This window comes from Gopherus evgoodei, chromosome 5 (genome assembly GCF_007399415.2).
Source record: "Gopherus evgoodei ecotype Sinaloan lineage chromosome 5, rGopEvg1_v1.p, whole genome shotgun sequence".
NCBI lineage: Eukaryota > Metazoa > Chordata > Testudines > Testudinidae > Gopherus > Gopherus evgoodei.
In genome coordinates, this window is record NC_044326.1 from 114,464,384 (window position 1) to 114,476,683 (window position 12,300).

The window sequence follows — 12,300 nt, forward strand, 5'->3', positions numbered from 1 at the left end:
GGTAGTTAAAAATGGAGTATAGTAATTGGCAATTGTTCAGTACAATATTTTTTTTCCTCTGAGGTAACACACATCTTTGTATTTTATAGTGTAAAGGTTGCACTTTACAAGGCTGTTTTAATTTCAGTATGCTAACTTTCAGCAAACTTGTAATATTCTAATGGAATGTATTTGGATGTAGAGTTTTTGGATGATGATTGGTTTAGCTCTGTTACGGCTATATATGTAGATATTTTACCACCTATGATAAATTTAACTATCAGTTATTTTTTGATATTTCTCCTTCTAAGTATAGAAAACATTGTAAATACTGTAATAAAGGAAAATATGTTGTAATGTGGTAAATATTATTTTTAAGGCAATAACTGTATATGGAACCTGTCCTCTAGTACTCTCCAGTTTCAGGAAAAACAAGTCTGTTTTAGTTTGAGGAGACAGAGAAAGGAAAATAGTAACACTCCTGATGTACTCTGTCTGGTGACTTAAGCTCAAGATCATCCTCTCTCTCCTTTTCTGATATGCCAGTGAGCAGTATATCATCACCAGTGCCTCTTGGCATGGCTTTTGGGAGGATAGTCTTTATAAAGAGAAATATAGATCTCTGAGAAAATGATTGCCATGTTTCTGTTGGCCCACAAGTAGTTCATCTCCACATCTATTGCAAAATGATAGACCTTCAGAATTTGGCACACTTCAAGAAAGTTCTGCCCCTCTCCACTCAACCTTTGTTGTGATATTTCATTTCCTAAAAAAAAAAAAAAGAAAAGAAAAGGAGAGAGAGATGTAACAGAGTATCGGTTTTGTGCGCTTTCATAATGGAGCCTTAATTATGTGTAATAGAGTATTTGTCCACAGGCACTTACCTGGAAGTATTTAGGGTGGCAGATAAAGTGAGACCAAAGCTGTCCTCCCTTTTTCTTGTGGGATCTTAACCCTGCTTGTCTTTATGGATTATCTCTCCCCAACCCTTGTGAATAATTTAGAGAGGTCACTTACTTTGAAAACTGTTTTACTTATGGCAGTTTGTTTGGGTAGGATTGTTGGGAGTTTCAGGCTTCTCACTGCAAGGATCCATGTCTGTTTTTTATCAGAATGGTTTAGTTTCAAAACTAGTTCAAAGTTTTCTGATAGTTTCTCAGGTCACTATTTATTTTTCTTGCTCTGCATGAACCCTAAAAGAGAAGTAGATCTACAGCCTTGATGGTGAGGAGAGTGTTAAATATCTCCTTTAAGAGAGCCCTCTTGAGAGATTGAGATATGTAACCATTGATTCATCCTACTGGTAAACATATGCAACCGCTTGTATGGTTTACTACTAAGTGTGTTGTTGGTTTTGAGGATTATTGGGAAGTCCTACTGTTAAAAGCTGAAGAGGCTCCAGCCTCAATTTATGCTTATTTCATAAGGACATTCACTGCTTTGGGGGTGTAGAGAATGGTTACTTCTCTGGGACAATGTACAGGAGCCACACTGGAAGCATATTTCTATGCTTTTACCAGTTGTCATAGCTCCTGCAAGTGCCTCTTTTGAAAAATGTGCTCAGCAGGCTGTTAGTCTTGAAAGTTTTACTCAGCTGTTGTATGCTGTGTAGAAGTTTTTCTGCAGTGATTTAGAAGGATGTTTTGAGAATAATTTCTTGTCTCTGATTTGTTTGCTTGTGTCTTACATCGGCTCATGTATCCTACTCATTGAGGTCAGTTGGAGGATGCTTTTTCATTGAATGTTTTTTGTTCAGAAAGCATTTAACTGAACATCAAGAAGTGTTCCTTGAGAGTCCTCTTAACAAAAAGGCATACCTGCAGTAACATTCCCCTCCCTCCTCCAAAGAAAAAGATTGGTTTTGCAATCCCCATGTATTAAAAGACTAATTGTTAGCATTTTGCAGAGGCCAGAAATCTATTTCTGAATGAAATGAAATTAATCCGTTTAGTCTTCAGAGTTTTTGAAAATTAAAATTGAATAAAAGCAGAATTCAGGTTTGTTCGTGAATGATCTTAAATGAAATCTTTATCCTGCTCAATTTTAAATTGTTTATCCCTATCTTTTTTTATAAATCTCTGAGGAATGTTTTCTGCTAAATTGTTCTTTATAACAGTTGCTCTCTATGTAATCTGATTCTCTAGTTTGTTACCTACTTAGAAGTGGTGCTGAAGAAAGGTGGTAAAATATGTATAGTTATATTACTATCATGATCAGTTTTTTAACTAATAATATTTTTACATTGGTCATTAGATGTTCATTGTGAATTTTTTGTCAAGATTAAGAGGATAAATTTAGACGTTTACTCTCACAAATAGCACTACTTAACTCTAGGCTCACTGCTTTTGTTGACTTCAGTGGGAACAGAATTGGACCCTCTGTCACAGGGGTACTCAAACTGGGGATAAGAACCTCTCAGGGAGTCATGAGTTTATTACATGGGGGTCACGTGCGGTCAGCCTCCACCCAAACCCCGCCTTGCATCCAGCATTTATAATGGTGTTAAATATATAAGAAAGTGTTCTTAATTTTTAAGGGAGGGTTGCACTCAGAGACTTTCTAGGTGGAAGGGGTCACCAATACAAAAGTTTGAGAACTACTGCTCTGTCACTTCAAGCAGAATAATACCATTAAAGTCCTGGCAACAAAATGCCACTTTTTTTTGCTTAGACTAGATATTGCATGTAGGGGACTTTAATAGTAGGTCTGTTTCTTAGATTTCACTGTATTGAACTAATGAGTCAGAGGTACAAAATAGATACTTCCTTGTGCAACAAGTATACCACTACCGTGGTAGAAATCTGGTTACAAAAGTGTCTCAAATTCCAGCTGCAGTGATTGCAGAACAAACCACAGGACCGATGGCAACATTACAGTTTATGGTATCGACGACATTTTGTGTATATTGTACTGATGGTTATCTTGTACACTGGTATTCGAGTCATTTAGTACATGATACTGGAAGAGTCAGTAATGTGGAGGGAACTCTGATACTAATATATAAGATATACAAAGAAATGAATACTGTTATAATCCTGATTCAGCAAGATAAGTGACTAAATTTAAGTATATGAGGATTCCTACTGAAGTCAAGTAAATATGTAAGTACCTCGCTGAATCAGAGCCCAGTCGTAGATGGAATCAGAGCCCAGTCATAGTCATATCAGTAAAATGCAACATGTCAGAATAATAGTATGGAGTACTGCAATCAACAAAATATGCCTTGCAATGGGGGAAAAAAATCTGTAGACCTCCTCAGAATTCTCAGTATATGTTGGCACTCTGATTAATTTTTCAGGGGGTATGGACAGTACATAAAAGATCTTCAGGATGATGCAGTCAAACGTTTCTTATAGGATAGGAGGAGTCATATTCTTCTTTTCATCATATTAGACTTATTAGTAGAACCGTTACACTGAAAACCTGAGATGTTTCTCTCCAACTATAATCCTCTTTCATACTGTATCTTTCTCCTGGAGTTGGCCTGGAGAACTTTTGTGGAAGAAACCAAAAATAATTCAGATTTAATTACATTTTTAACATGACACTGGAAAAAAAAAAGTTAGCATTTGTGCTTCCAAGCTGCCATTCATCTCTCAAAGATCTTCACATTATTCTTTGGAGATATGTACTTTGACTTCATTGTATTCATTAAAATATATATTAATTTCTGCATCATAGCTATTGATTTTATGCCAGTACTACCTAATTAGAGTGCTACATCTTGAGATATATATTTTTCATGCATAATTTTAGCATGAAATTTTGCATAGTAATCAGTTTTTGCTATGCATTCATTAAAGTGAAGCTTTGAAGCGTCTGCTTTATTCTGCCATATAGTCTGATCATTACATAGTAACATCTTAATGAATGACTAGTGCAGACTGATTTGACATCTGATTGATAGTGTGGATTGATACAATAAATTGTATGGAATCTAATTTACTGTTGAATAAATAAGAAATATTTTCTGCAACTAACCTGTGACATCAGAACATTCACAAAACTTGACCTACCTTTATGATTATAATTGGGTAGTAGTGTCCTCTTAGAGTGTGTGCGCCTGCCATATATTGTTGGGCTTGGAAATAATCTCCCCTTTTGGCTTTTAATTAGTGTTGATTAACCAAATTTACAGAAGCTATGCTGCTGCTGAATAAACAAGAATGTTGTTTACTTCAGCTCCTAGGATTTTTCACCTAATTGGGGGAAAAAAGAGAAAACTTGGTAGGGAAAGAAATGTTATTTTTCAAGCTCATGAGTGAATATAACAAAGGAAAGTGTTTACTAAGTTCACAAGTTTATTTTTTATTAACACTGTACTTTTAAAACAGATTTTAAAGAGGCAAGTAAAACTTTGTTCCTAAGAGTAACTGATTTTGAATGTTGAGTTTAAGCCTTGTTTTGCACCCTAGTTAAAAACTTCATAGAAATAGTTATTGAAATGCTAAAGTAATCATTATAATAGTGGTGTCTCCATTTTCTAGTAATGCTGTCTCTCACATGCGCTTCACTCTACTCTTATGCATTGAACACTTTCCCCATTCCGGTTTGCTAAGCTAGCATGCTCTCTCCATTAATGTCTTTCTGAAACCCACTTTGGCTTCACTAGGAAGGATGAGTTGTAATAGCTGGTAACCTTGAGGCAGCAGTGGAGGACTCTCTTAAGGCCTTCCATCCCGTCTCTCTCATCCACAAAAATTGTATGTAGCTTTGTTCTGTCTGAACTCTTACATGTACTATTTTCTTTGTGTTGCATTTTATGACTTGTAGTTCAGATACCAGATTTCAGAGGCCAAAATTATCCGTTTGTGTTTTTATTTCTAAGGAGCAGGCATACAAAGTCTTACTCTCCTGTCCCATTCTTGTGGCAAATGTATATGAAACTGCAGTAACAAACACTTTTAAAACATTTTCTTATTTTTATTTAACGTATTACAATCCAGACAGTCAGTTAAATAGAGAATAAGTATGTGGCACTAGGAAGAATTAATTATGTATCAGTAGTCTACGCAATTAAAAAATATTACTCTTTACCTGACTTATTTTATTAGTGTGTTTAGGTATGCCTTTTGTCTACACCAGATTTTCCTCTGTTACGGCTAGGGCAGAGAACTTTAATAAGCAATATTCAGTAGAGTGTATTAGAGCTTTTGCATTTAACAATAAAACAAGCCACTCTTTATTACAACAGCATATGAAAGAAAGGACGTTGGAAAATTTCAAATGAAAAGATTACTTCAAAACACTCTATCCAGCACTCTCAACTTAGGCAAAACTCCCTTTGAAGATCTTTGGAAGTCGCCCGTGATATGGGAGTGCTGAATGCTGCCATTGAGGCAGTATAAATAGAAATGCTTTAAACTACCTGAATTCTTTTAGATTAAAAAGAATTTATAAATGGTTGTCTAAAAACCTCTTTGAAATAAGAAATAATTTTAATTTTATTTTTGTCCTTATCCATTTGTTGCTTTTTCCATATTTTCTGAATACCAAATTGGCTATATTTAGGTATGATCTTTGTGTTTCCAATAGTAATAACTTTGTTGGATTCTTAGTACAATATTTTTCCTGTATCTCTCTAACAGTTTCTTAATAGAAGTTTAAGAAACAATGTTCTTTGAAGACCTGTCCTCATGGAAGTTTGCCATTCCTTAAAGCAAACTTTTGTTTTATTTTTGTATTTATTTTTAGCTATTGACAGCTCCTCCACTACTAGCAGTGCCTCTCCTGTTATCAACAATTATGATGCTCTTGAAGGAGGTGGATATCCAGGTGAGCTTTTTGCTGCATGTTAATTCCGAATTGTTGTTATTAATGTATAACAAAACAAAGTTACTTTTATAATATACAGTTCTAGTTTTTCAGGTTGTTCTTTTTTTAAAAAAATCACCCATTTCCTCTTACTCTAGATTCCCTGTAATCTCATCATGTATTCTTGCTTATCCTTAATGCCTCCCTTTCAATCATCAGCAATGAGATATCCATTAAATTATAAATTCAGCTGTTTTATTACAAAACATTTATATAGCACTATAGAGTTGAGTAGCATTTTACTCATGTCAGCTTTGATTCTTTCCTGTGGGCACCCCCTGCTTGAGAGAATTTACCTTTTGGGGGTGGGATGAGGGTGCCAGGTTTAAATTTCTCTGCAACAATCTCCAGAGTCTCTGGCCTTGTCAACTTCCCCAGCTTTCACAGGCCAACTCTTGCCCCTTAGGGAGGTTGTTGCAGGTGACTTGCACTACCATGCCTCTACTCCAGGTAGACCTTCTAGCCTCTATTCACCCTGGCGGTAGATGATAGTTTAAAGTGTATTGTTCCACATGTTAAAGTTGCTGAGCTGTTGTGCCAGTTTCAAAACTACTGTTTTTTCCCCTCTGAGAGCTCTTGAGACATCTCAGTCCATAATCAGTATGCTGTGCTTCTGTTTCTTGTCCAGTCTACCTCTCCTTACCACTTTGTAACAAACTATCTGAATAGTAGCTGCAGTGCTACAAATAACTTGGCCTTTTAAAACTGTTAGGCCATATTCTGTCCTTGGATACATATGTGGGGCTTACATTGACTTCAACAGAAATCCCATCTACACCCTTGAAGACAGAATTAGCCTCTTAGTAAAATTTAGAAATCTCATCATGAGTGATTAAGAGAGGCTACAGATCAATAGGTCTTGGTGCAGTTTGCAAGGCAGGGGAGATATGAGAGCATGAGCCGTCTTGGAGAAAAAAAATGTAATTAAGGGGATTTTATTTTTTATATTTTTGCAATTTATTTACTCTCCCCTTTCTATTAAAAAGGGGAAACCATAAAATGACATTATGAAGTTCCAGTTGCTTAGTAGATCAAATGCATTTAATTAAATGCAGAGGAGAGTTAGAAGACAGTGCTCCTCAGTGTATTGCCCCAGGTACTAACAGTGAGAGAAACTTTTTCTGCTGTTTTACAATATCCATTTGGTCAATGCAGAGAAATTTTTGGGTTGTTTCTTTATAATTAACAAAAGCATTATTCTCATTATCAGCTGCTGTATTTTGCTTCTTATTGTATTTAAATGCAATAGACAATTTTAAAAAATATTTGTTTTCCCTATCCTAGAAACAAATTCTGCGGCAAGTAGTCCAGTTCCTACTCCTCAGACATCAAGGATGCCTAAGCCCTTTGGTTACGGATACCCAACTCTTCAACCTGGATACCAGAATGCAACACCATCTACTTCTGCTATGCAGCCCAGTAATCCAGGGCACCATTCTGGGTTTCAGCAATATCCTCAGGTGATATTTTTAATTGAGAAATTATTTGATGTTTCTTTTCAATCCTTTTATAAAGCTTATAGTGATGTGCCTTTGACATAGTTTCCTATAGTCTCTTTTAAAAATGAGTAGTTTTAAATGTGAGAACTGTAAATATCAAGCAAGTCTGAATATTGATGTAGTAGCATTAACTTCAAAATAATGAATGAGATGGCTACTTGAATTATTGAGGAGAGGACCAACAAATTTCTGTATCCCATGCAATTACTTGTTAACTTTTAGGGGGGAAAATACTTTTTAAATTTAATATTTTAAGCGTTTGTTAAATTGTTATTTTTGAAGGAGAAAGAAACTGAAGATTTGTTATAGTTAAACATTCAGTAAAGAGGAGGATCAGTAATTTCCCAGTATACAATCCAAAATTCCCATTGATCTATGTACAGTAGTACTAGATGACAGTATACCCAAAAGACAGTACTTTTTCACTTTGGGGAATGCAGATTGGTTAGTATAAGCAAAAATTCTTCTAAAGGAAAAGGAAAGCATAGCTCTGTTTAACCTAATGTTTCCCTTTCTGTGCTTGGTTCATAGTCTTAACCCCTCTATACTTTATTAATAAAAAACAATTGGGCATTCACCTGGAAACTAAGATTAGAGCCAAAGGGATATTTTTAAAAGCTGTTTTACAACCTTCTTTGTGATAATACTACAGTTCGTTGACTTCAGGCAGTTATGGGTAATGAAATTGAAGCATTTTTGAATTTTAAAAAATCATTTTCAATTAGGTTTTTGTTTTAAATTGAGAGAGCTTTTACAAATACTTATTTAAAATAATCTTTCTAAATGCTACAGAAACAAGGGAATGCACAACATAATCTGGGGTTTACCCCGGATTGGAGAGAGAAAATAGAATGTATAGCCTGTTTTTTCTGGTTTGGCAAAAGAAAAAAGTGACCTCTTTAGAAGAGGGGGGGAAATATCAGTTTTCTTGTAATATCTGGGCTGATTTACCTCTAGGTTTCTTTAGACAATGTTGAATAAGAGTGTCTTGAAAATGAGGATTATACACCTCCTGTAAAATTATCTTTTATGCTGTAGACTGAATGTTATTCAAAGAAGTATATGCTAAGATTCTGGGAAGTGTTGTCCGCTTGTGTAATCCTTTTAAAATTGCAAGTCTCTTCTCATCAGCAAAGGATTATTAGCCACTGCTATATCTTCCTTAAAGGTGATCTGAAAGAATAGTGTAATGAATTAAGATTATGTTCATTAAACATATAGTATAACTGTTTTGCAATGCTTTTTTTTTTTTTTTCCAGCAGTATCCTGGTGTGAACCAATTATCATCCACCTTAGGAGGATTAAGTCTACAGCACTCTCAGCAGCCAGAATGTTTGAGACCAGTAAACCTTACACAAGATAGGAATATTCTTCCTGTTTCTCCAGTTCTAGCTCCTGTTCCTAATTTGAATTCAGACCTTAGAAAATTAAATTGCAGTCCAGAGTAGGTATACTGTTTTCAATTTTGGATATATTAGACATCGCATTTTTCTGTGACATTTAATAATTTAGTTAAGAATAATAATAAAAAAAATTTATAAGGGATGAAATTGACCACAGTATTCTTCTTTCATTGGTCAACCAGTGTAGTCTGTTTCCTCTGGAGAGAAGAGGTGAAGTCCTCTTCACTTCTGTGTGAACACTGAAGCGGTTTCTAATTTACATCTCCTGCCATCAATGGCTACTATTCTTAGAGCAACTAGATGAGACCTTTTTAGAGTCTACTAATAGTGTTGCTTTGTTTGGGGAGGTCCCTGTTGAGTAACTTATGGTATTCCTTTCTAGTGGAACAACATACTGTTCTCACCTCAAGGCCCTGGCATTCTTAAATCGAGAACATTTTATAAACTAGCTATTGAAACAATCTTCATGAAACTTACCATAATAAGACTAGGCAGCATTCTAGTTCCAACTCTACCACTGATATGCTTTTGACATTGAGCAAATCACTTAACCTCTCTTTGCCTCTATTTACCATCGTTTGTGGTGGTCACAAAGACAAATTGAGATCATACGCAAAAGCAGTAAATTTATAAAAATTGCTCGCGGTAAAGTCATTGGCAGTTTTACCATTGCCATCAGTGGGAGCAGAGTTCAGCCAATGATGAGATCTAAAAAATCCCCTCTCACTGTACGTGACTAGTGATCAGTGTCAACACTGGAAGATCTGTTGTTAAAATATAACCCCATAATCTTAAAGCTGGGCAAAAGCCTAAGGAAAGAGATATGCTTTACACTGTGCCCTAACAGCCTAACAGATTTGGTCTTTGGGAGACCAGTGGAAGAAACAAGTTTCAAATCGAACTTCCTTATGGTGAGAATGTCTTGGGATTCAAATCAAGGGACTAGAAGGGAAAGGATCCCAACTGAGTTTCAGCTGCAATGGTAGCACTTTAGAAGAGAGGCAGTCTTTCAAGTAGCCAGGACTCAGAACATGACTGACTTTATATTTCAGTCTAAGTACGTTGGCTTGCAACTGAAACAAATAGGAACCTACGGTCATACAATCTTTGGAAATGTTATGTAGTATTGCATTGCCTATCACTAGCATGCAGCTTTTGAAGGATGTACCAGGCATACTGCAATAATCCAGCCATTTGTGTGTTGGTAGTAGAGCCATTATGATTATTATGATTAAACATTTAAATTGTAGTAGTGTATAAAGGCCTCAGCTAAGTTGGGACCCATTGTACCAGGCACATGCAAACAAAGAAAGAGTCTCTGCTCCAAAAAGCATAGCTGCAATGCTGAAAGAAGCTTTAATCCAGTAGATAAATTTGGGTCAGCTTGGTGGTCTAATGGCAACGTATTGTTTTGGGAGCAGGAGGGAAATGAGAGTGGGTCATATTCAGTCCCACGCCTGGAGCACTTTGGAGGCAGTACTCCTATTCTGGACTCGTTATGTATGTCTGGAGTTATTCCCCTTTGGTTACTGTATTGAGTGGCCTTAATAAGTTTTTGGGAAGTCTCATCTGTTCCTTGCCCATCAGAGATGAGGATGACTCATAACAATTCTTTGTGGGAGGGAAACATTGAGATCCTCCTATATTTCCTCTCACATTAAAATAACTTTTCAACAACTAGCAAGTACAATTTTCCTTTAGTGAGTTCTGAGATCAGGAAATATTTATCATGAATGAAAATACCATCTCAAAGTTTAAATTACTTTGGGTACTAGACCTCCCCCCATTGTCTGTTCTTTTTTAAAACTCAATAATAGTTCCAATGTGCATTTCCTGTTGAAATGCAATACTTTCAGCTTTTCATTTTGTGCCGCACTTATAGTTAAATATTATTCTCTCTGGAGGAGACTTTCGCTGTTTTAGGCGATCGTTTCTGTTTATTTTGAAACTAGGTTTAGTAATATTTAAAATTTAACAACTCTTTGAATTGCAGAGCATATAGTTGCATGCTAATACAACATATGTGTTCAAGTTTGCTTTGCAAGCTAATTTTTGTATGATTTCTTTCCAGTTCATTTCGATGTACGCTGACAAATATTCCACAGACTCAGGCTTTGCTAAACAAAGCTAAACTTCCCTTGGGTTTGCTGCTGCATCCTTTCAGAGACCTAACGGTAAAATTTAAATATTTTTTATTTTGAATATCTTCTCATAGTGTTTTGCTTTTTACTGTATGGTACTTTCTTATCTTGTCTAAGCCTTATTGAGGAGTAAGTAATAGCAGGAAGTGTGGAACTATTTTCAAGTAGAATTTCTATTCAACTTGTCTGTTCGGGTGTTTGTTCTTTGATACAGTCAAATTTTGTTTGTTTCAAAATTCTGTCTTAAATATAACAGGATGAACTGATTCAGTTACTGTAAGATAAAAATTATGGCTGTAATTCTTTCATCCTTTTTTTAAAATGAAATGTAACATCTAATAAGCTGAACAAGGTTGTTAGAGAAACTACACAAATTGCAACAATTAAGGCTTTTTACGTACCTTAGTGTGGTTGGAGTGGTTCAGGCAAAATTTTCTTTGTTTGTTTTTATTTAAAGCTTCATCAGAGTGAACAACGTACCTTGGTATTTTTTAAATGTCATGTCTTGTGCTCTGTGCCTGCGTACATTGATTGTTCTTCTTAATTTAATAGCTATTCGAAGTTTTGTCTCTTGACTTCTTAATTTATAAAGTGAAATTTGAACTAGAGGGAGAGATCTGAAAGATTCCATCCTTTCCAGGAATCTCTTCTCAATGAGCACAACTGATCAGATTCTGGGGAAGCAGGGCAGGGAGCAGCTCTTCCTATTTCTCTGGTTATTTTACAGTATTCAGCACTAAAATTTTAGAGTAATTTGCATATCCATTTGTCCATCTAGCCTGTTTATTCATGATATCCCTGAGTAAAACAGGGAGAATTGCTGAAGTAGTGGTCATCTGACTTTCCTCTCTGGAGGGAATGGAATCTTTCAAATTGCTCTGTCCATATCCACAGAGGACCTCCTTAGTAGATGAGGATCAGAAGTGCAGAGGAGTCTATTCCCCATTAACTGCAAGAGTGACTGCTGCTGTTGCAGAATAGGATAGGGTTTTAGATTAGTCCAAGGAGAGGAGTTAAATAACAGATAGGCAATGCTCAAATAACAGAAAAAGATGGTCTCTTGTTCTAACAATGCTGTTTCAAAAGTGCTAGCTGTTTCATTTCATCCACTCTCTCTAAACAGGTTCAAAAATACATAATACACTATACAAGTGAAAAACTGTATTCCTCCTTTAGTAAATTGAATCTAATTTCTACAGATACTGTGTTGAAAATACATCTGTGCTTGAGAAAGTGTGCACACAATAATTGTCCTTATTAACTTCTTATGAAAACCTATGGCTCTCTCTGTATTAAGTGCTATTGCTTATACATAGAAAAGCACGAAGCTATACCACATGGATATTCGCTTGTCTTGGGTATTCTTTCAGGCACAAGATCCAATTGCTAATGTCCTCAGTCATCTAAGATGTACAAGTATTTCTGCATAATTTAAGCAATAACACTGTTGAAGTTATCTAGAAT

General features: G+C 35.6%; 1 protein-coding gene across 3 annotated transcripts in view; it reads left to right on the forward strand.

Annotated features, from left to right (window-relative positions):
- The window catches only part of SEC24B (SEC24 homolog B, COPII coat complex component), a 100,359-nt gene that overhangs the window by 36,582 nt on the left and 51,477 nt on the right, over window positions 1-12,300 (forward strand). For 2 of the 3 annotated variants that reach the window (XM_030564570.1, XM_030564572.1), the window contains 4 exons: window positions 5,674-5,754; window positions 7,078-7,253; window positions 8,552-8,736; window positions 10,767-10,869. In XM_030564570.1, the coding sequence (XP_030420430.1) occupies window positions 5,674-5,754; window positions 7,078-7,253; window positions 8,552-8,736; window positions 10,767-10,869 (545 nt within the window). The remainder of the gene's footprint in view (window positions 1-5,673; window positions 5,755-7,077; window positions 7,254-8,551; window positions 8,737-10,766; window positions 10,870-12,300) is intronic. The other variant, XM_030564571.1, reaches the window with a different exon arrangement.